Source organism: Gracilinanus agilis, chromosome 1 (assembly GCF_016433145.1).
Source record: "Gracilinanus agilis isolate LMUSP501 chromosome 1, AgileGrace, whole genome shotgun sequence".
In the NCBI taxonomy this organism is placed as follows: domain Eukaryota; kingdom Metazoa; phylum Chordata; class Mammalia; order Didelphimorphia; family Didelphidae; genus Gracilinanus; species Gracilinanus agilis.
Window position 1 is genome coordinate 612,657,138 of NC_058130.1, and position 23,959 is coordinate 612,681,096.

Here is a 23,959-nt window from a genome sequence, read left to right on the forward strand (position 1 = left end):
CCAGAAACTAGACAGAGTAAAGACTCAGTATAATATGTGTATGACATGGGCACCAAATCAATACTAGTCTCAAAAAAACAAACTGAGGAGCAGCTGGGATAGCACAACAGACAGAACACCAGGCCTGGAGTCAGAAGGACCCAGGTTCAAATCTGGCTTCAGACACTTGTATGACCCTGGGCAAGTCACTTAATCCAAATTACTTAGCCTTGCCACTCTTCTGTCATAAAATTGGTAACTCAGAAGGCGAAAGTTTTAAAAAAAAAAACCAGACTGTTTAACTGCTAGCCCTGGATATTGTGGGGGTTCATGGTATGAAGCATGAGTTGTCCTCAGTGGCCTCCAAGATTCTTTCCAACTCCGGTTCTGTGGATTTAAAACATTTCATTTCACATCTTGATTCATTCAGGCTAGATATCTGCCTGGTTTTTTGTTTTGTTTTGTTTTTTCATTTGGATCCTATGAGCTGAGACTGTTCATGTCAAGAAATGTATGCTAATCCCATTACCACAAAAAATTGACCCTCTTTTAGAATGTATTTTTCAATTAAGTCTTGCTAAACTTTACCTAGAGTGTTTTGTGAATGTGGAAGCCTTTTGTTGCAGGTTTCACTGGGAAAAAATTAGGTTGATGAGTGTTAATAAAATTTTTGTCCTTGGGAAAAAGCACTAGAGGCCAAGATCTATGCAGTAGTAGAAATAGCTTTATTTTTCTTGGTAAAGCAACAATTTTCTCTATTGCTTTTTATTCAAATTATGTGTTACTATCAGTTAACTGCTATCTTTCACTTTGTGTTTTTAAAAGAAAATACAGGTACGCCTTATAGCTATACCTGAGAATGTTCACATGTATGGAACTTGTCCTTTAATGACAATGCTAAACTAATGATGGGTCTTGGAGCTAGGGAAGAGAGTGAGACAAATCATGATTTAAATTCAATCTTTATTTAATTTTCCCCTTCAAGTTATGAGGAAACTTCATTTTTTTGGGAACAATGTAAAATCCAGACATTTTTAAAATTATTAAGGTAGTGTTATAAGGAAAAATAAAAATACTTTTAAAAACAAAGTTCAAATGTTATTTTTGGGTTTTAGTTATGATACTTTCCAGATAACGATCACAAAACTCCTTTCTTGAATACTGTATAATCTTATTACTTATTTCTCAGGTCTTTCCTATGTTATTATACACCTATTATTTTATTATTAATAACTGTAAGCCTAACAACATACAGTTTTTTCAAGGAACCAAAACCAGATTTTTTTAGTTCCTTAGCTTGTGACCCTAATGAACTGGTAGTAATTGCTTTTTATAACAAAACTAAACTTCAGAGCAGTGGTCTTCAAAATTGGGACTGTGGCATGACCCCTATGGCAGTGTGATCAGTCAGTTAAGGTGGAATGGAAAGATGTGTTCAATCCCACCTTCCCCATAAAAGCCAATCCTAGGTCATTTTCCAACATAGCAACACTCTATCCTTCACCCATTATCTCAACATTGCCTCCACTGCCTTATCCTACTACACTGGGCTATCCAGAGCAACTGTATAGGCAAAACTACCCCAAACCTGCTTTTGTAGGAATCTAAAGTCTGACTCTGGAACTGTGCTCATCTCACCTTTTTGTTTTTGGTGAAATTGAGTGAGTTGGACAAGATGAGCAGGCATGGATGGATTGCAGTTAGCATTACAAGTCTTCACATTCTGTCCCCCCAAATTCACTTTTCTTCCAAGCTTCCTCATTACTATAAAGGGTAGTTCCACTATTCTTCCATTTGCCCAGGTTCTCAACCTCAATGTTGATCAGTGACTCCATTCTCACTCTCATCCAAGCAGATGCCAAACCTTGTCATTTCTTCTTCCATGGTATCTCTCACAGTAGACTACTGCCCACAGCCACTACCACAGTTCATACCCTCAGCATCTCTCACATGGGCAATTAGTCTCTTAATTGGTCCCCCTGCCTCCAGTCTCACTCTTTTCCATCTTTCACACAACTGCCAAAATGATATTCCTCAAGTATAGTTCCATCCATGTCACTCCCTTTTAAGCTTCAGTGACTCCTTGTTAGGGCAGCTAGGTGGCACAGTGGATAAGAGTACCAGGTCTGAAGTCAGGATTCATTTCCTGAGTTCAAATCTGGGCCCCAGACGCTGTCTCTATAAACCTGGGCAAGTCACTTAACTCTGGTTGCGTCAGTTTCCTCATCTGTAAAATGAGCTGGAAAAGGAAATGGCAAACCACTCCAAAATCTTTGCCAAGAAACCCCCAAACAGGCTCCAGAAGAGTCAGACATGACTGTAACAACTGAACAACAACAACAATGACTCCTTATTGACTAGTATCAAATATGATTTTGCCCTTTATGTTTTTGTGTAAGTTTTATAATGCGTATAAATAGTACAGTGGTAGATTACATAATTTATAAGTAAGTAAACTACATACCAATTGGTTATTTGTGCAAACGTTTTACTAATGGAGAGAATGATTGAATCAGTTTGGAGGTTACCCCACTGCTCTAGTTTCAGATGGAAGGGAGGGTAAGGAGTGGGAAACATTCAGATTTATGTTCCGTAGCCTTTTCATTTAAAAATAATTTTAAGATTAGCCTTAAAAACTTGAAGGATGTTCATCTTTAACAATGGACATTTTTTTGCCTGACTACTAAATTTAGCCAGTCAAAAAAAGAAGTAATACTTAAAGTAGATCAGTAGGTCATTTGGGTTTGGTAGCCAGGGTTCATGATTTCAAAGCTCTATTATGTTTACCTAAGAGATCAGCGTTTGAGTGTGAAGAATAATCTACAATAAATAGCTATTTTAGTTGCAGTTATTTTTTCTTGGATACTAAAAGTATCCTGAACTCATAGAACATTTTTAATATGCTTAGAGAAAATTAGCATCCTTTTAAGCTTGGAATTGGGAGACCTTTTCATCTTGGTATTGAAAATAATAAATCATTAGTAATTTTACTTTATAGGGGTAAAAATCGTTATGGATAACTAGAATAAAAGATTCTTTTTTATAGTTTTCTCATACCATAATACTCTTACCAGCAGCCATCTTGACTACCAAATGCATTATAGAATAAGAGAAAAATTAGTCCATTGATATAAAATCATGTCATAAAAAAATAAAGTATCTGCTATATCATTTGGGGATCTAGATAAGTTCTTTTGAACTGAGCTGAAATTCCCAATATTGTCATACTAGTGACTTTTTCAGAAAAAAAAAACAAAACTTTTAAAGATATACAAAATAAAATAATGCTTTGAATAAATGAGTTTTAAAAAACTATATAGTAGTAAATAATTTTTGGTTTAATTTTGTGAAAACGGCTACAGTTTTCTAAAGATACAGTATTTTCCCACATTTTGAGAATGCACTAAAAACTTGAAAGAGATAAATATATTCCCTGATTTGCAATTAGTTCCCATTCAGCCAGGAAACATTTCACAGAAATGCTAAAGCCTTAGAGCCATACAACTCAATAATAAGACCAGTAATTGTAGGTGACCAGTGCTCATTAGCAATCTGGTTTTACGGCCCTGATGACAGTTAGTTATGCCTCAAAATAAAAAATAATGCAGACTTTTATGCAACATCAATGAAAGAAAGAACAAATTTTGTTTTAGCCACAAAATCTTTCCTTCATTGCATGTTGAGTTGATTTGCAAAATCATGTGCCAAATTGAAGCCATTTTGCCATCAAATGGCACACAGTGGTATCCTTCAAGCAAGCAACAGTGGATACTCACTGTCCAGACCATGAATGAGACCAAAGCTGTAAGATGTAGTTCATCTCTAAGCAGTGATTATGAACTAAAAAAGACAAGCTTACTTTCTGACTTAGGCGAATAATAGAAGTGGTATCCACTTCCAAGTTCCACATGTAGCTTAAGAACTCTGCCTACATTCATCTTTTCGGTTTCAGCCACCAGTGTTGGTTCATCTCTGCACAAATTCTCCAAATAGTCCAAATTCAAGTTTAAGTATCTTAAAAGAGAACTAGTGTTGTTCCAAACTCAGGGGACCCAAAGTTGTAATGGGCATGTTGTACTCCCTGGTGTGCTGTGCAACACTGGTTAGTAAGAGTTGGCATTTATAGATGGATTTAAAATTTATGAAGTGCTTTACATACTTCATTTGGTCCTCACTGCATCCCTATGAGGTAGGTGTACTGTCATTATCCTGATTTAGCAGATAAGAAAACAGACTCAATGAGGTTGTGACTTTCCTAGAGTCTCACAACTAGTAAGTATCCGAGGTGGGATTTGAACCCAATTCTTCCTGTTGCCAAGTCCAGTGTTCTATCCACTACGCCACCTTTATGCTTTCTTATTTCACAGAATGAACAAAACATCCCCAGGGCCGCCTCTCCGAGTTGCCAAAAACAGGAAAAGCAAAACAAAACTGGAGACGTCAGAAGATAAGAATGACTCCAGGAACCATCCTGTTCTATAGCAAAGGTAACTAAAAAAGCAGTTTTCTCCTCTAGATTCTCTCCACTAGACCATAGGCCCCATATTCCAGTTTACTCTGCCCCTGCAAAATTTGAACACACAAAATGAGACCAGAATTAATGGAAAGGATGCACTCAATAAGACACCAATAAACTGTCCTAGGAGCTCATCAAATAGAAGTAAATTATTTTTGTATCCTCGACCAACATTATGGATAGGGGGTCAGCCTTAGAGCCAACCAGGCCTGGATGGGATCAGGCCTCATTTTTAGATTCAAACTGGCCTTATGACTATGGGCAAATCACTTAACTTTCTCAATGCCCCAGGCAACTCTCTTAAGAATAGAAGTTGCAGAGTAGTGGCTTATCTGCATTGGAATAAAGGGAAATTTCCTGTCCAAGAGCTTAACCTTGGCAGGTCCAGGACAGAAATCAACTCTTCATTTCAGAAACCAAAGTAGAAATGTTAATGGCACAAGAAACAGTTTTGAGAACAATCTGGACCCTACTGGGACACTTGTTAAAAAACCCTTTGCCCACCTAGCTAGGTTTAAACTAGTCTTCTTAAGAGTGGAGAGAGAAAGCAGAGGAAAGGACTACAACAGCCAAAAAATCAAACTGTCTCTAGAATGTGACCCAAATATAAATATATAGGTACAGATGTGCAAATCCACATAAGATGTATGACAAGAATTGTAAAGCCTTGATTTGTCTTTCTTATTAGACTTAAGTTCATAGAATTGGAAGGAACCTTAGAGATCATCTAGTCCAGTCTCCCCACTCAGTGAAGGAACACATTCAACAACATTCCTTATAGCTTTCTTTGACTAGTTCATTTTCCCATGGGTCATCCCATTTAATTTTTGGACAGCTCAAATTATTAAATGTTTCTTCCTTATATTTAAACTGAGATTAGCCTCCCATAAACTCCTCCTCCGGGTCCTAATTCTGTTCATTGGAAACTCATAGAATATAAATTCATTCTTCTATGTGAGAGCTTTTCAAATATACTTGAAGACAAATATATGGACTCCCACCCCCATCATTTTTTTTTTTCCAGATACCTGGGGGATGGGGTGGGATTTAGTGGAAAGGCTTAATTGTCCCTGGATCTATGTATCAAAAGAGCAGTTTTTCTCAATTTAAAATACATTTGATGAGATGGTCCCTTTCCATGCATTTAAAACTCTCAAGAATGATGGAAGCCAAGGATGAATCTGCTTTTTCTCTATTTCATATTCAATTTAATAAGTAATTGGTTTGGGGTTTTTTAGACCCTCTCCCCTTTAATAAGATGAGATCACTTTCAAAGGAAAAATATGTACAAATATTTTAATACTTTTACAAAAATATGTATAAGCAACACTGAAAAAAGTACATTAAATTACCATATAAAATGTATTTACTGTGGATTTTATTACATTTTAAAAATGCAAATAAAGATGTTTTATTCATCTTTATCATTGCTGCTGTCTTTGTCACTTGTCGTTATTCTCTTCTTCCCAGTCTTTCCACATATTTCATCTTCACCATTGCAGCAATTTTTAAGCAATGGATCATTGATTTTATGAATTAGTTTAGTTGTACAGAATGCCTGCCTATGGTTTTTTTCATTTTTTCACTGTCAAGATATGACACTCCAACCAAAGCCCACCTGAGGTCTGCCTGCCTTTTTAGGATGTCTGTGAAGGGCATATAGCTTTGATACAATTCCACCTTGATAACAATTTGTTCTGAGATTCATATCTTTTTAGCTGAGTGATTGGATACCTTAAAGGGTATATTTCAAGATATACCTCAAAACTAGTGTTTGACCTTTTTTGAAGAAGAGTTTAGGGCCTCTGATTACTCTTTTGGTGAATGTTTCTCTTAGAAGCATTTTTTCCCCTCAGTGGCATGTTTCAACCACCAGCCAGTGCATCTAACATTGCTCCAAGACCCTTTTTTCCCCCCTTTTGTATATTCAGTGGCTGTGCTGTCACAAGAGTGACTTTCACATCTCTTGCACAGTTGCATTGCCCAACCTATTGAAGAATGTGGATATTTGATCAGGGTTTCTGATTTGGTTAAGATGATTGGGGATTGGGGAGGGTTGCCATGGATCTGTGATTCCATCAGCATAGGGAACTAAAGTACTGAAACATGTTCTTCTAATACAAATCAGTAACTTATCTGCTGCTTCTGGTCTGAGAGTTGCCTGATACATGAGAGCAACTTATTCATGGCCAAATACCTGGCATATATTATAGGCAGAGCTTGAAGCATCCCCCAGTCTTCCTGATTCCAAAGTCTGTCCCCTTGTCCACTATTCTAGACTACTTTTCTAAAGCTGAAATGATATTTGTATATTTTCTAAAGGCTATGAAGTTGGTGTAGTCCACCATCTTCTCATTAAAACTAAGAAATAATTGATGAGTTAGTAATGTCTTATAACTATAGGACTTCTTTGCAAACTCTGGCACTATCAGTGATTGCTTTAAAAGCCACTTTCAACTGGATTTTCAGTTCCTGAGACTATCCATTGAAGGGCTACAGGCTGATCAGCATTCCATTTTGTCTTGATTGTTTTACAAAGGAAAATACATACTCTTTAACATTGGAAATGGCATTCTGATTTTTTATTTTCATATATCCAATGACATCCATTTTTTTATCGGTACTTTCATCTCTGTCATTAATAGCATAATTAATAACTGTTCTTAAAAATTTATATTTGTAATTGTATCTTAACATTAGTCCCTATTCCAGACAGTTTTCCCCCTCCGTAGACATTGTTACCTCTAACTTCACAATGAATAATTCAGAGAGCGGCCAGCAACACTGGTCCAGAGGGCTAATGGGTCTTTTTTATGAAAACTATCAAACCTTCCAGGTTCCTTTTGGTTTTTGAGATTTCATTTGAAACCACAGCTTGTAACTGTGCTACAAAGAATGTGGTTCTACATTGCTATCGGGTTTTGTACAAATAAGATTTAAGGAAAATACATGACATCTCTCTGAATTAATATGATATTTGAACTCCTATCATATATTAGTGATTGTGTATGTGTGGATTAGGGTCAAGGAAGGAAAATACAAGAAATACTTAATTCAGTACAGAAAAAGTTTTGTTTAGCCCTTACCACATGCAAGAAACTTAGTACTGATCCTAAGACAGAAAAGAAAGATGGGAAGACAGAGAGACTAAAAACATGGTAGGTAGTCTGGGTAAGAGGTGCTAGTTTAAGAGAATGGGAGGGATACAAGGGATTTGGAGATAGAATTTGACAAGACTTGGCCACTGATCGGATATCTATGAGAGAGATAAGGAAAGTCAAGGTTGCCTTCAAGGTTTCAAACATGAGAAAATGGAAAAATAATCATGCCATCAACCAAAGTAGAGAAGTTGGGAAAAGGAATGGCTCTCTAAGGGATGATGAATTCCATTTGTGCCTTATTGAATTTGAGTTGCTAACAGGACATCCAAATGGAGAAAATTGTTGTACAGTCTCATCAAGTCATGTCCATTCTTCATAATTCCATTTGAGGTTTTCTTGGCAAAGATATTGGAGCGGTATGCCATTTCCTTCTCCAAATCATTTTACCAATGAGGAAACTGAGGCAAACAGGGTGAAGTGAATTACCCAAGGTTGCACAGCTGTAAGTAGCTATGGCCAGATTTTAACTCAGGTCTTCCTGACTCCTGCCCTTATCTCATATCCCCTGTGCTTCCTACTGTGAATAGCAACAGGCATTTAAATGGTGCTTTAAAGCCATGTGAAGTATACAGCTATTACAAATGAAGAAACTTAAGGCTGAAAGCATTTAAGTCACCCACCTTATAGATTTTTGAAATTGAAAGGGAACCTTCCTAACTCTAAGCCTAGCCCTGTGCCTACTATAATGTGCTTCTCCAGGAGGCAGATAGCCATAGATGATACATCTTTGAGAGATTAGGGATCAGGTTAAATATATTAGATATATAGATTTCAGAATCATCTGCAAAGAGATCATGAACCTCTGGGAACTGATCAAAGTCACCAAGGGAGAGAGGAGAACCTAGTACGACCTTGGGTGACACTCATGCTGAGTGATGAGAAAATGAATAGTGACCCAGCAATGGAGACCAAGCAGTCAGACATGAAGGAGGAGAATCAGAAAAGATTATACACTAGAAGTAGGTAGACGTCAAAAGCAGGTTAGCAGAGGATGTGTGCTGAGTCAAATGGAGAGATCAGAGGCCAGATTGCAAAGAGGTTGAGAGTTTGATGAGGAAATGAAGCACCAAACTTAGACAGTAGGAGTGTCTAGGAGTTTGGCCAAGAAAGAAGTATTTTTTTAAAAAATAGAGAAAAAAATATAAGGGAAAAGTTTGAAGGGATGGAAGTAAAGGTTTTTTAAGGTGGAGGGCAAGATCTAAGCATAACTGTAGGCAGCAAGGTAGGCATCAGTGGATAAGAAAAGGTTAAAGATGAAGATGGAGAAAAGCCCCAAGGGAAAAAATAGGAGGATTGGCTTTAGCAAGATGAACTACCTTTTCCTCAAACTAATATTTAATTTGGAAGGGACCCTAAAGGACATCTCATCTAAAGGTGCCAATCTCCCCGGTGCTGTCCTAACTAGATTAAAATGTAATGGGAAACAAAGCAGAGTATAATACAACAGAGAAAATGTTAATTTGTAGCTTTCTAATAAGTCAATATGACAGATCTTTCCTATTTAAATTTATCACCATTGATCTAGTCCAAGCTACAGTCAAGAGACAAGGAAACCAAGGCCCACAGAGCCTACGTGGCTTGTCCAGTGTCACCTGGGTAGTAAGTGGCAGGCAGAATCTGATCCCAAGTTCTCTTACTGCCAACTCAGGACTCTTTCCACTGTATCAATAAAGAATGAGGGATGCTCAAGGTGTTTGACATATGGAATGGGGGAAGAGAAAAGTAAAAATTCTATAGGGGAAAAAAAATTTTCCCCTGGCATGACTGGAATAAGCAGATAGTGATCAGCATTCCAGGATGGAGGGTTAACAAGGTGTGAGCAGAAATAGGACAATGGTTCAAGAGATTCTAAGGGGAAAAATGGAGTCAACACAGTGAAGAGGAAACTGAAACCAGAAAAACAGTGATAAACCAGAAGAAGAGAATGAATGGGGTGAAAAGCTCTGGAGGTTGTGGTGAGGAAGTAGAATAGACTTTGGAGTGAGGCAGAAGGAGAGATGGAAGGCTTGGAACTCAGAGAAAGGAACTTGAGAGGTCAAGATCACAGAGAAAGCCACATTCTTCATGGCAGTGAGAGCCAAGATGTGACCATCCTGAGGTGTGTTGAGGTAGAATGAATGAAAGGACAGGTTGTAGGTGCTAGGAAGTTGATGTTCTAGGAGGCCAGGGTATGGAGGAGGATCCACATCCCTTGGATCCAGAATCTGGATAATGACAGGGATTAGGTGGGTTGGAGAGGAAGAAAAAGACTGCAAGCCAAGTACTGAACTCTTTGACAAAGGAAGGTGAATAACCTGGCATTTTGATGCCTGGCTCAAGAATCTGGACAGGCTAATGGAGTGACCCTCGGAGGCGAAGAGGCCACCTAGTGTTAACTAAACTATAAAGGGATGACTTAGAAGCTACTATGAGGAACAAGGATGGAAAGATGAGAGGAGAAAAAAGAGAAGGGGAAATGGGCTAAACTGTGACAGGTTTTAGAGTATTTGCATAGAAATTATATCATGTTCATCTGTACTAAGATTGTGGAGGATTCCTAAAATTTAACACATTCCTGGAATGTTGTTAGTACTTATTAAATGCTTTTTGGTTGATTGATTGATTTTGAAATGTCTCAGGATTTGCCAAAGGTGCCATTCCACCTAACATTTGAATTTGTCTCTACCTAAGTAATGAGCCTCTGTTGTTTATAGATTTTACTTTTTTTGTTTTTTTGCTATTGTATTATTTCTAGAGATTTATTTTTAAATCTTTCTTAAACTCTACATTTATCAGAATCAGATGAATTTAAAGAATAAGCATCAATAGTTTGGGTCCAGAAATACCACAAGGAAAGAGTTTTAAAAATCTTACATGGTTTCATTTCAACATTTACTATATTCAAAGCTCGGTGCTTGGCACAGGAATACAAAAGTGAATAGACGCAGTTCCTGTCATCATGGAGCTTACAGTCAGGTAGGAGAGATTAGAAAAATACACACCAAAGTAGAAGGTGTGTAAAAGAGATCCAAAGATAGAGAAAAGTTGACTGGAGCGACCAATCAGGAAAAGCCATTTAGAAGAAACTACATTAGAACAGCGACTTGAAAAATGAGTAGGATTTTCAACAGGCAGAGATGGAAAGGAGCACATTCCAGAGATAAGGAAAAGAGTAAGCAAATGCACGGAGACAGAAAAGAACAGATCTAGTTCCAGAGAAGGAAAAGTAGCCCTGTTTAGCAGTACCGTATACTGTGTCTGCTAGGATACTAACAGGAGATGACCTGATCATCGCTGCCACCCCAGCCCCTATACTCAGTAAACTCCAGTGGCTTCCTATTACATTCAAGACCAAATGCAAAATGCTCTGTCTGGCACTCAAAGCCCTTCATAACCTACTCACCTCCTACCTTTCCAGTCTTCCTCCACCTTAATTTCCCAGCAGATACATCCCTTGGCTCTGGACATTTTCTCTGGCTGTTACCCATGCCTAGAATGTTCTCCTTCATTTCTACCTCTGCCTTCCCCTGGCTTTCTTAAAATCTCAACTAAAATCCCATCTTTTACAGGAAGCCTTTCCCAGCTCCTCTTATTTCTAATGCCCTCCTCTTAAGTATTCCCTATTTATCCTGTATATAGCTTACTTTGTAGATATTTCTTTGTATATTGTTTTCTCCTTTAGAGTGTGGGCTCTTCAAGGGCAGGGATTGTCTTTTGTCACTTTTTGTTATCCCCAGGGCTTGGCACAATGTGTGGCTCATAGTAGGCAGTTAACAAATATTTTTTGATTGATTGATTTGACTAATAAGTTGTTACTAATGGAGATAGCTAGGTGGCACAGTGTATAGAACTCCAGGCCTGGAGATGTGAGGTCCTGGATTCAAATGTGATCTCAGATACTCCCTACTTGTGTGACCCTGTTACTCCTTAACCCCAATTGCCTACCCTCAAACCCTTCTGTCTTAAGAGTTGTTAGATAGAAAGTAAAAGGTCTAAAAAAAAATGTTGCTTGTGATGTTTTGGATATCAAAAGAAAAATAGATCAACTAAAATTCAGCATTTCTTTCACCCATCTCTAGTATGGGCAGAAGTGACTAGATGGCACAGTGGATAGAGAGCACTGGTCTGATGTCAGAAAGACCTGAATTCAGTGTGGCTTCAGAAAGTTACTAGCTGTGTGATCTTGGGCAAGTTCTTTAGCTCTGTCCACTTCAGTTTTTTCAGCTGTGAACTGAGGATGGCAATAATACATGTAAAGTACTTGGGACAGCTCTGGAACATAACATACCAGACAGATGAAGCCTTTTCAGGCAGTCCTGTCATTTTTCTGCCATAAGAGGAGATTTATACGAGCCATGTTTTATGCTAAGTATTGCATTTATCTTTTAACCAACCCTCCTAAAAGGTATCCCGTGTACCATGCTTCTGAGTTTGATTTTACCTCTTCCCACCAGCATGTATTACACATCCTGGCAGAAAATGATTGGTTTATCCCAGTTTCTTTAAGCCTTTTGATACAGTGCTTTTTCCCTTTGTTTTTTTCAGACTCACAAGGAGGGAGATGCACTGATGTAATCAGACCTCTCCTGCAAATGTACCACCTTAAGGGATCCAAGTGTAAGGGCAATTCTCTGCAGGTGAACTTGCTACGAGTAGAGATAGAGACCAGTGGTTGGGGTGACCAGAGGACAGAATTCGCTTTTCTCCTCTGTTCTGCTATTCCATGAACTCGCTCCAGTGGTACCAACACGCTGACCTGGATCACCCTCTCGGATGATCGTCCCTAGGGAACTTCTCTAACTTGCAGCCTGTGGTTTATGAAGAATAATCGTTGTACCTCGTTTACAGACGGAGGTGTCTCAGCGACACACTTCTCCTCGGTAGCAGCAGGGTGGTGGTCATTGCCAGATGTTACTTTATGGTTTTGCCATATTACTTTATGGTTTGTGTAACATAATTTGTAGGTTCACTAAGTCCTGTTGTTTCTTAACTCAGTTGCAGCCCTTGGGGAGACAGATGGCCCCTTACCAAGTGAGCGAACCCATTCATATTGGTGGTTGCAACATGAACCTTAGCAAGAAAACCAGTTCCATCCTGGGAAATGTTCAAGAACTCATGTCTTAGGAGGTTAGTCAATTTAAACAGTAACTTATGTGGAGAAAGAGTGTAAGACCAAAGTTGAGTAATGTCTCATGCAATGCCCATTATAAAGGGCTGTAAAAACAAAAGTGGGCGTCTTCAGGACGGGGATTTCACCTCGTGGCTCTTCTCCTGAGGTCCAGTGTTGGGACGCTGCCACTCTGAAAGGGTTTGCTGTTCTCTCCGGCTAAAATCATTACATGGAGAGATAGAAACAGTGAATGGGAGGACCAGAGGACAGAAGCCTCTTTTCTTCTCTGACCTGCTATTAAATGAACACTCTAAAGCAGCATCGAGCCACCCTAAGGAAAACACCGCACACAGGTTATCTTCAGCTCCCAAGGGAGAAATGCGGTTTAGATTTGACCATCCCACCATCCTTGTCTGCCTCCTCCAAGACTCCACTGGATCTGCCAGCTCCTCCAGGCTCTCCAGGGATGCAGATCACAGTCCATCCATGCCTCCCATCCCATGCAACACTCTCCACATCCCCCCAAAAAGCTGCCACAGCACGTCTACCTGACATGCTTTAGCCTTCCTCAAATACTCAGCACTGGGAACCTACTAGTCAGGCCGTGGGCTCTCCAGAGGTTATCTCCTGCATTCTCTGGATGACCAGCCCATCTTCTTTTTCAGTCAGAAAATTCTCTGAAGACTCCCCCCGCTACATGCATCGTGACTGTTTCAGAATGGTTCATGTAGAATGAAGGCAGGGATGAGGGTGGTGTTCAATATTACATTGTTCATCATCAGCTAATTTAAAGAGGGGAAGGCCTGGTGAGTCTGTACCATTCTGCCAGAATTCATTTACATGGGCTAAAAATTGCCACCAAAAAAGCAGGTAGAATAGTATAAATTTGGGGCATTTGTCAGAGTTCCTAGTGGCAGTAAGCTATTGCAGCTCCTCTTCCTGAGCAAAAGCAAAAATAAAAACAGGTTTCCCCACAGGCCATTTGGTAAAACATCAAATTCTCTTGAGAGCAGTACAATCATGCCAGCATCTCAGGCACAAAGTCACTATCAAGATCTGAAAGGTTAAGAGACTATAGGATCTAAGAACATTAATTTCCAACTTCATAAACCTCATCTCTTTTAACTGGGTGAAAACGAGCTGTATTTCTGGTCAAAAATCTTTTATTTTCCACCTATATTGTATACATTAAATGTTGCCCATTGCCACTTTTATCTTCTAAATCTTTTTTTTGTTTTCCATTTCAACAATATCTAAAAAAGAAAAAAGCTGATCTTTCTGTTACTGTCTCTCATTGCCCACACCATCTGAGTACTGTCCCACATGTTACAGATCTCCATCCTCAGAAATCACTTCAAAATAAAGTTGATATTGTAACTTTTGGACAATGATGTGACTACTCTAAAAAGTAACTGAATTTCTGTAATGGTGGCTAGTCTGCATGCGACAATGTACTGTATTTATAAACCTGGTCTTAGCATCCTTTTTTTTTTTTCAGGGAGGGGGGGTCTGGATCCATATTTCATCTGTAGGGGAGCCCTTCCATCAATACAGATCAGGAATGCCTCTGAAATTTAATACTCTTTGCTGCCTAGAATACTTAGAAGCAGCTAGGTGACCCAGTGGACAGGACCTAGAGTCAGCATCAGGAAGACCTGTGTTCAAATGTGGCCTCAGATATTTACTAACTGTGTGACCCTTGGCAAATCACTTAACTTCTTCCTTGGTTTCCTAAGCTGTAAAATGGGGACGAAAATAGCGTTTAACTTGCAGGATTAAATGAGACAATATTTGTAAAGCACTTAGCACATAGTAGGCTCGTTCCCTTCTCCTAACAGACTTGCCCCAGGCCATCTCCCCAGACTGTATAGAGGCAGGATTGGAACCCAGTCCTTGCAGATTCCACGGCCAGGCCAGTCCTCTATCCTCTCTGCCACACCGTGTCTCATAGCATCCTGTGCAGAATGAAAATAAGGGTCTCCTTGAAAATTACCAAGCATATTACCAAGGCTGCTTTGTTCTTAAAACAACTAAGAAGCTTCCAAGGAGGTCAGAGTGTTTGGCAGTCACCCTCTTTCAGCTCTGTCAAAGGACATACCAGGAGTTTGGTGAAGTCTCGTTTTACAGATGGAGAAAGGAGGCCCAAAGTTGAAAAGATTTGCATAAGATCATAGCATCAATCAATATTCCGGCCAAAAAGAGAACCCAGGTCACACAGAGGTTTCTGGAGGAACAGTCATCCCTTAAGAAGCAGAGGCAGGAACCCCAAGTATTAGCTAGTAGCAGACTGACTCTTTAGCAATTCTAGCAGGAAGGTTACATTTCTGTCATGAGAACTCTGGGCTAAAAGGCTCCTCACCAGAGGGCTGGCCACCAAATGATGATTTCCTCAGTGGCAGTAACTTATAAAAGCCAGTTACTCAATCATTGTAATCAGTATCAACATTGATGAAAAGATGCATCCTTCAAGTACTAAAATATGTCTTACATCATTCCTTTACTTAATACCTTCTTTTCCAGTGAACAAAAGCCCATTTTCTCTCCCCACCATGGAAAAAAAATAGAAAAACAAAACCCTTGTAACAAATAGACATCGTCAAACAAAAACAATTTCCAAACTGGCCAAGTGTCAAAAATATGTCTCAATCTGTACTCCATCACTTCTCTGTCAAGGGGTGGATAGTATGCTTCATCATGAGTTCTCCATCATATATTGTCTCTTGTTCTTCACAACAACCCTGTGAGATAGGATAGTGCAAGTATTATTTTATAATTTTAAATGTATTTGTTACACTAAAATTCCCAGATAACTCCCTCCCTTCCTCTCCTCCCTGCATGATTTGACAAAACAGATAGATGTACATAGAAAATTCTCCTTTGCTTGTTACTATTTATCACTCCTTTCTCTGGAGGTGGACGTACACAAGTCATTCTTCAAACATTTCTATTGCTGTATATAATATTCTCTTGCTATTTCATGTCTCACTCTTCATAATTTTATGTAGGCCTTTCCATGTTCTTTTTTTTTTTTTTTAAACCCTTGTACTTCGGTGGAAGATTGGTAAGGGTGGGCAATGGGGGTCAAGTGACTTGCCCAGGGTCACACAGCTGGGAAGTGGCTGAGGCTGGATTTGAACCTAGGACCTCCTGTCTCTAGGCCTGACTCTCACTCCACTGAGCTACCCAGCTGCCCCTTTCCATGTTCTTTTAAAAATTAACCTGCTCAGCAACGTCACATGACAAAACCAGTGGAAATGAGCGTCGGCATGGGTGGGGGGGGTGCGGGGGGTGAAGGGGAAAGTAGGAGCGTGAATCATGTAACCATGTTAAAAACGAAAAATGTTTAAAACAAAACAAAACAAAACCAAAAAAAATTAACCTGCTCAGGGCACCTAGATAGCTGAGTGGCTAAAACATAAGGCCTGGAGATGGGGGTTGTTGGGTTCAAATCCGGCCTCAGGAACTTCAGACCAGATCTCCTAAATGAAAATCCAGTACTCTATCCCAAATCGGTGGTGGTCAAAACAGTGACTCCTATTTACAAGGCACCTTGTAAGCCTAAGGGTACTTTCCTCCAACCACTCATTGGTACAAGCAAGAGTATTAATATTACATTTTATTTAAGCTCAGAGACTAAGCTACACACCTGAGATAAATCTGTTCTTCAGTGCCCCCAAACAATGGGTGATAACAGTGGAGAGAGACATCTACTTGAGTACCAGGTAAGGGAGAGGAGTGTGAAAATGGACTGTAGCTGTTGAGCCTTTTCAAATACTAGGCTTTACAAGATAGGATAGAGACTGGCTCCACCCGCATTAAAGACTCCCAGGTAAGGAAACGCCTACCAATGTCAAATGAAGCCCCTTCCCAGAGTCCTGAAAGCTGCTAAGAGTCAGTGAGTGGAGTGGTTTGTGCCGGGTCACTCCATCAGTATGTGTCGGAGGCAGAATATGAACCCAGGTCTTCCAGAACTCAAGACTTAATTACCAGCTGCTACTCTGCACCGCCTCTCCAGGCTTTGCAACAATAGGCATTTGAGGCAAAAAAAAAAAAAAAAAGCATTCATGGATTTGGTTCACTTGTGACATATGGCCCCCTTTTCATCCACATTAAATGCCAACCTGTATTCAGCCCTCAACTGACGGCAGCTGGGTGGTACACACAGAGTCAGGAAGACTCCTTGCCCTGGATTCAAATCTGACCTCAGAAACAGACTGGCGGGGGTATCCTGGGGGAGTCACTTCCACCTGTTGGCCTCCGACTCCACTTCCATAAAATGAGCTGGAGAAGCAAGTGGCCAACCGCTCCAGGAGCTTTGTTTAGTGTTCTAGATTGAACATATGTTGTTCTACAACACATGAGAGAACAATTCATGGAGGAATAAAGTGAACGGTGGGCTCCAAGCTGCACTCCGACTTCAGAGTTCCTCCTGGGGAGGTGTGAGCCCCTCGGAGCTGTCCTGGGTCCTCGTAGGGCTGATAATTGTTCAGTCCCACACATTGACCACTCCAGCATCTTTGTTAAGAAAAGGATGTCAGGAAGAGTCAGACATGACTAAGAAACAACAATGTGTTTTTGGCCCAAAAAGTCAAAGGAGCGCCTTGGACTGCTGCAAAGAGCAGTTTGCCTGTTCAAATGGTTGGATTCAATCATATTAGCAGAACAAACAATCTTCCAAATTCAGCCTGTCTCTCCTAAAGGAAAAGGGAAACAGATCGCCTTTACATAGGGCCATAACTTTTTCCTATACCCAGGATTATAGATTTACAGCTCCAGAGACTTTAGAGGCCATATAGTCCAACTCCCTTATTTTACAGGCAAGGAAACTAAGGCCCTGGGAGGGTAAGTGATTTTGTCCAATGTCAAACAGGCATTGAGTGATAGAACCAGAATTTTCTGTGATTCCAAGCTCAGCAAATGCCTTGATCTTCACAATTGTATGGGATAGCTGCTGTAGGTAGTATTATCTCCATTTTACAGATGGGGAAAATGAATATCAGAGAGAGTCATTTTCTCCTAGTCACATGGCTGCTGTTGGAGGAATACTCCAAGTCAGCTATTCTTTGGACTATACTGTGTACCATTCTTACAAAAAAAGCTGAAAATTTATCCTATCTCAGTGAATCACATATGTCAAAAAATACTGTCAGCAAACTAGAGATTCTCAAAAGCAATTTGTGATTCCTTAGCAGGGATTTCCACTTTCCGCCTTAAGATTTTAAGTTATATCTTTAATCTAAGTGAAATAGATATTTACAAAAACACAAATTGCCCAGATGAGGGAAAGAGGAAATAGAATCCTTAAATAATCCCACCTCAGAAAAAGAAATCGAACAAGTCATCAATGAATTCCCTAAGAAAAAATCCCCAGGGTCAGATGGATTCACAAGTGAATCCTATCCAACATTTCAAGAACAATGAATCCCAATGTTACATAAACTATTCGGGAAAATGGGCAGAGAAGGCATCCTGCCGAATTCTTTTTATGACACAAATATGGTGCTACTACCCCAAGAGAGGAAGAGCATAAATGGACAAAATTATAGGCCAATTTCCTAATTGAATATTGTGCAAAGATTTTCAATATGGTGCATCCTTGATGACTTTCCCTTGGATATCTGTGAGACCAGCATCTTCCAACCTTTTCCCAGAGAGTCTCCCCTCTGCTACAGATCAGGAATAAGCAAACACCTATCTTTGGAAAACATTCCCCAAATGTCAGGAATGCCTCTATCACTGATGTCTGTTCTGGCATAGAGTTCCCATTGCAGAGGACCAAGGAAAGGTAAAAACAAAGCAGCCCCAAACAGAGCCAGAAAAAGCCAGGCATGAGCATGGCAGTAGATGCACACAGACCCTGAACCCTTCCAAGGTCACCCTCTGTAGGGTAATACCATAAATCAATAAGAGGGACCCAGCTACCCACACCCAGTTCCTCTTCCCCCCCAAAACTCTCTGAAAAATGTCCATGTTTCCCTCGTAATCTTAAGCTCATGTTTGCAAAATAATATAGACACATTTGGGATGCAAATGAATAAATTAATAAGTAGTACTCTGCTTTTAAGCTCTGGAGGTATGAGTTTAATCCTGGACAAATTCCTTTCCTCTCTGGGCCTCAGTTTCCTTCTCAGAAGAATAAACCCATCATCTTTAAGAGCTATTGCAAGTCCAATTCTGAATCGATGAATTTGAATGTCATAGTTTTGGATTCTCTCCCTCCTACTCTTCCAACCATATTTCACTTCCCTTCATTCCTTTCTAGTCCAAATGATCTGCTGGTTGTTCTTCCTATGTGACATTCCACCTGCTATTGTTTCAATATGCCATTGTCTCTATCTGGGGTCTGCACCTGCCTTGGAGGGCAGGGCCAATTGGGATGGTGGCTTAGTAGCAGCAAAAGCCAAAACCACTCTGACTATCCTTCCAAACCAATCTTTAGAAGGCTCCTCAAAAGGACAGGAGTAAAAACAGGACAAGTGAAGGGGCTCTCCTACAGAACACAACCTGAAAAGTAGGGAGAGAGAGAGAGAGAGAGAGAGAGAGAGAGAGAGAGAGAGAGTTTATTTTTATAGGATAAGAGGGAACCAGAACCAAAACTGCACACTAAGAAGTGCTGGCTGACCATCCCCCCACCCAGCCCACCAAATGCAGAACCTGGGCATAGGCCAACTTAAGGATCCAGGGAAGGGGGCTACACCAACCAAAAAGCACCTCAGGCCTATCCCTTGAAGTCCCAGGTCCTGGCACCAGCCTACAGTGAGATCCAGAAGTACATCTGGCTGGGCCCTTTCAAGCCTCTGAGGCAGCAGTAAATACTTATCCCCAAGGTAAAATCCTTCAAGCCAGTAGAGAAGATAGAATCAGCAAGCAGCTTTCAGAATTCTCAATTCATAAGCAAAAATGGCTGGGAAAATGAGCAAATGGCAAAAACAAACAAACACTTAACCCTCAAAAATTTCTACAGGGAAGAAGAGCAAAGAACCTAACCAACAGGAGATGGTGAGATCCAAGCAACCACATGCAAAACTTAAAAAAAAAAACAAAAAAACAAAAAAAACAAACAAACAGGAATTGGTTGTGAACTCTGGAAGAACTCATAAAGGAATTCAAAAGTCAAGTAAGACAGATTAAAGAAAAATGGGAAGAAATGAAAGTAATGCAAAAAGAAAACAACTTAAAAAGCAGAATTGGTCAACTGGAAAAAGAGGCACAAAAAATAATGAAAAAAAAAGTTTTGATGAAAAGTAAAATGAATCAAATGGAAAAGAAGGATCAAAAAGTCCTGGAAGAAATTCAGTCTCTAAAAATTAGGTCAAATACAAGCTAATGATTTTATGAGACATCAAGAAACAATAAAACAAAAACAAAAGAATGAAAATTAGAAGAAAATATGAAATATCTCATCAAAAAAACAACTGATCTAGAAAACAGACCTAGAAGAGACAATTTAAGAATTATTGGATTACCTGAAAGTCATAACCAAAAAGGACCAAAAAAAAAAAAAAAAAAAAGCCTAGACATTATTTTACATAAAAGTATCAAAGAAAACTGCAATGATGTCATATGTTCTTCTTTTGCATTTCTACTCCCATAGTTCTTTGTTAGCATTCTTTCCCATAAGTCCTTCAGGAGTGTACTGGCTTGTTGCATTCTACTAGTAGCAAAGTCCATTACATTAGATCATTCCACAATGTTTTACTTTCTGTATACAATATTCTGGTTCTGCTCATTTCACTCTGCATCAGTTCATTGAGGTTCTCTCAGTTCATATAGAAATCATCCTGTTCTTCATTCCTCACAGTACAATAGTATTCCATCACCATCACATACCACAATTTGTTCAGCCACTCTCCAATTGAGGGACAACCCCTTATTTTCCATTTTTTTTCCACCACAAAGATGTTTTGATATTCTTGAACAAGAGGGTAAAATAGATATTGAAAGAATCCACATATCATCTCCTACGATAAATCCCCAAATGACAACTCCCAGGAATGTTATAGCCAAGTGCAAGAGCTCCAGGCCAAGGAGAAAATACTGTAAGCAGCCAGAAGAAAACTATTCAAATATCATGGAGTCTCAGTCAGGATTACACAGGATCTAGCAATTTTCACATTTAAGGATAAGAAGACTTGAAATATATTCCAGAAAGCAAGGGAATTGGGTTTACAACCAAGAATGACCAACTCAACAAAACTGACTATATTCTCTTAGGACAAATTATGGTCATTTAATAAAACAGAAGATGTCTAAGGATTCCTGAAAAAAAGACCATACCTAAACAGAAAAACTGATGTCCAAATACAAAATTTAAGAAGTATAAAAAGGTAAAAAGAAAAAAAATTTTAAGAGCCTCAATTAGGTCAAATTGTTTATATTCCTATATGAAAAGATGACATTTGTAACTCTTGACATTTTTTATCATTATCATAGCAGTTAGAAGTATACATAGAGAGAGGATATGACAGTAAGCTTTTTAGGATGCTATGTAAAAAAAAACTAGAAGTGAAAAGGGACAGCACTAAAAGAAACAGGAAGAGAAAAGTAAAATGGGGTAAATAATATCACAGAAAGAGGCATAGGGGAAAAATACTATAGTGAAGGGGATGATGAGAGTGGTGACAGGTAATTCTTTAGCCTTACTCTCATTAGAATTGTCTCATAAAGGGAAGTACAACCTGATTTATTAGTATAGAATTCCATCTTGTAAATAAGAATAAGAAAGGGGGTGGTGAACAGGGGAGTAATAAGAGAGGGAGGGGGCTGTTTAAAAAATCCTATAGAGAAGTAGAAGGTTGAATAAGAAGGGTGGTGGCAGGAAGAGGAGTAATATAAGGGGTGGGGAGATTGGGAGAATGATTAAGATCAAAAGACTGGTGTGGAAGGAAAGAGTGAAAGGACAAAGGGCAGGACCAAAAGAGGAATACAAAATGAAGGGGAATACACAGGTGGTAATAATAACTATGAATGGAAATGGGATGAACTCACCCATAAGCAGAAGTAGAGAGCAGAATGGATTAAGAACCAGAATCCTACCATATGTTGTTTATAAGAAGCACATTTGGATCAATAGAATAGATTAAGCCTAAATGACCTCAGCAATCTGGTGTTTGATAAACCCAAATATCCCAGCTTTGGGGATAAGAACTGAGTATTTGACAAAAACTGCTGGGAAAATTTGAAAACAATATGGAAAAAATTAGGTATACATCAATATCTCCCACCCTCTACTAAGATAAGGCCAAAATGGGTATAAGATTTAGATATAAAGAGTGATGTAAATTAGGTGAACATAGAATAGTTTACCTGTAAGATCTATGAGGAAAGGGAAATCAAACAAGAAATAGAGAACATTGCAAGATATAAAATGAGTAATTTTGATTATATACATTAAAAAGGGTCTGTACAAATAAAACCAATGCGACCAAAATTAGAAGGGAAACAAAGACCTGGGGGAAAAAATTTTATAACAAATTTCTCTGATAAAGGTCTCATTTCTCAAATATATAAAGATGTGAGTCAAATTTATAAGAATCTAAGTCATTCCCCAATAGTTAAGTGGTCAAAGGCTATGAATAGGCAGTTTTCAGATGAAGAAACCAAAGTTATCAATAATCATATTTAAAAATGTTCTAAATCCCTCCTGATTAGAGAAATGCAAATTAAAACTCTGAAGTTCCAACTCACACCTATCAGATTGGCCAATATGGCAATAAAGGAAAGTGGTAAATGTTGAAGGGGAAATGGCAAAATTGAGACATTAATGCATTGTTTGTGGAGCTAAGAACTGATCCAACCATTCTGGAGGGAAATTTGAAATTATGCCCAAAGGGCTATAAAAGAATTCATGTCCTTTGATCCAGTAATACCACTACTGGGTCTATATCCCAAAGAGATAAAAAAAAATTGGGAAAGGACCTGCTTGTACAAAAATATTTTTGGCTGCTCTTTTCATTATGGCAAAGAATTGGAAACTAAAGGGATGTCCCTCAATTCCCTAATGGCTGAACAAATTGTAGTATATGATCACCATGGAATACTATTGTGCTATAAGGAATGAAGAACAGGATGATTTCAGAAAGAACTGGAAAGACCTACGTGAACTGATGCAGAGTGAAATAAGCAGAACCAGGAGAACATTGTACACAGTAACAGCAATATTGTGGAATGATCAAATGTGACAGACTTCGCTACTAAGAGCAATACAATGACCCAGGACAATTCTGAGGGACTTATTATAAAGAATGCTATTCACCTCCAGAGAATGAACTGTTGGAGTAAAAATGCAGAGGAAAACATATGATTTATCACTTGTTTTTTGAGTATGTGATTTGGGGTTCAGATTTTACAAGATTATTTACTTAGAAAAAAATTAATAATATGGAAATATGGTTTGTGTGATAATACATATATAACCCTGATTGAAGTGCTTGTCAGCTCCAGGATTGGGAAGGGAAGAAGAGAGCAAGACAATTTGGATCATATAACTTTGAAAAACTTATGCAGAAATTTTTTTAAAATAAAAAATAAAAAAATTCAAGTGAATAGGCATTAAGGTACTGTTCTTAGGCCAGCTCTTGGTACCCCTACCTTAACAATCTAGTAAAGCACTGTACCTCTGAGATCTCCAGTAAATTGGCTTGCTTCAGCCAGATTCTGCCTTTGGGTAATACCCATGAAAATAAAGTCATTTTTTTCACCCTTCAGAAATGATAGCTTTCTGTATGGCAGTTGTAGCTTTATTATTATTCAAATGTTTCAGTCATGTTCTACTCTTGGTAAAGAAATTGAAGTCGTTTGCCATTTCTTTCTCCAGTTCATTTTACTGATGTGGAACTAAGGCAAATAGTGTTAAGTGACTTCCTGAGGGTCACACAGCTAGAAAGTGTTTAAGGCCAGATTTGAACTCAGGAAGATGAGTCTTCCTGATTCTAGGCGCAGCACTGTGCCAGCCAGCTGCCCTAAATACAAAAGAGTCCATTCCCTGGCCGTGCGTTTAAGATATAGCATGAGTAATTAAATAAGCAACTTATCTAAAGCATTCACTTCCTTTTTTCAAGCCTAACTTAATAGTTACTATGCTCTGAGCCCACAGTAGAGAGAAAAGACTGAGCTGGCCCACACTGCTTTGGGGTGGTTACAGAGAAAGAAGTTTCATAGAATCTCTGCTTTGAGGGATTCTGGGGATTCGGAGGTGGGGAGGGTATATATATA

General features: G+C 39.0%; 1 protein-coding gene and 1 long non-coding RNA gene across 2 annotated transcripts in view; one reads left to right on the top strand and one right to left on the bottom strand.

The window, feature by feature from the left end:
* The window catches only part of SSR1 (signal sequence receptor subunit 1), a 50,992-nt gene extending 36,862 nt beyond the window's left edge, over positions 1-14,130 (top strand). The window contains exons 9-10 of the mRNA XM_044667904.1: positions 4,347-4,466; positions 12,181-14,130. Coding sequence (XP_044523839.1) covers positions 4,347-4,461 — 115 coding nt within the window. The 3' untranslated portion in view covers positions 4,462-4,466; positions 12,181-14,130. The remainder of the gene's footprint in view (positions 1-4,346; positions 4,467-12,180) is intronic.
* A 1,107-nt stretch (positions 14,131-15,237) lies between these two features.
* The window catches only part of LOC123231856, a 17,188-nt gene continuing 8,466 nt past the window's right edge, over positions 15,238-23,959 (bottom strand). The window contains exon 2 of the long non-coding RNA XR_006505127.1: positions 15,238-15,483. This is a non-coding gene — a long non-coding RNA (uncharacterized LOC123231856). The remainder of the gene's footprint in view (positions 15,484-23,959) is intronic.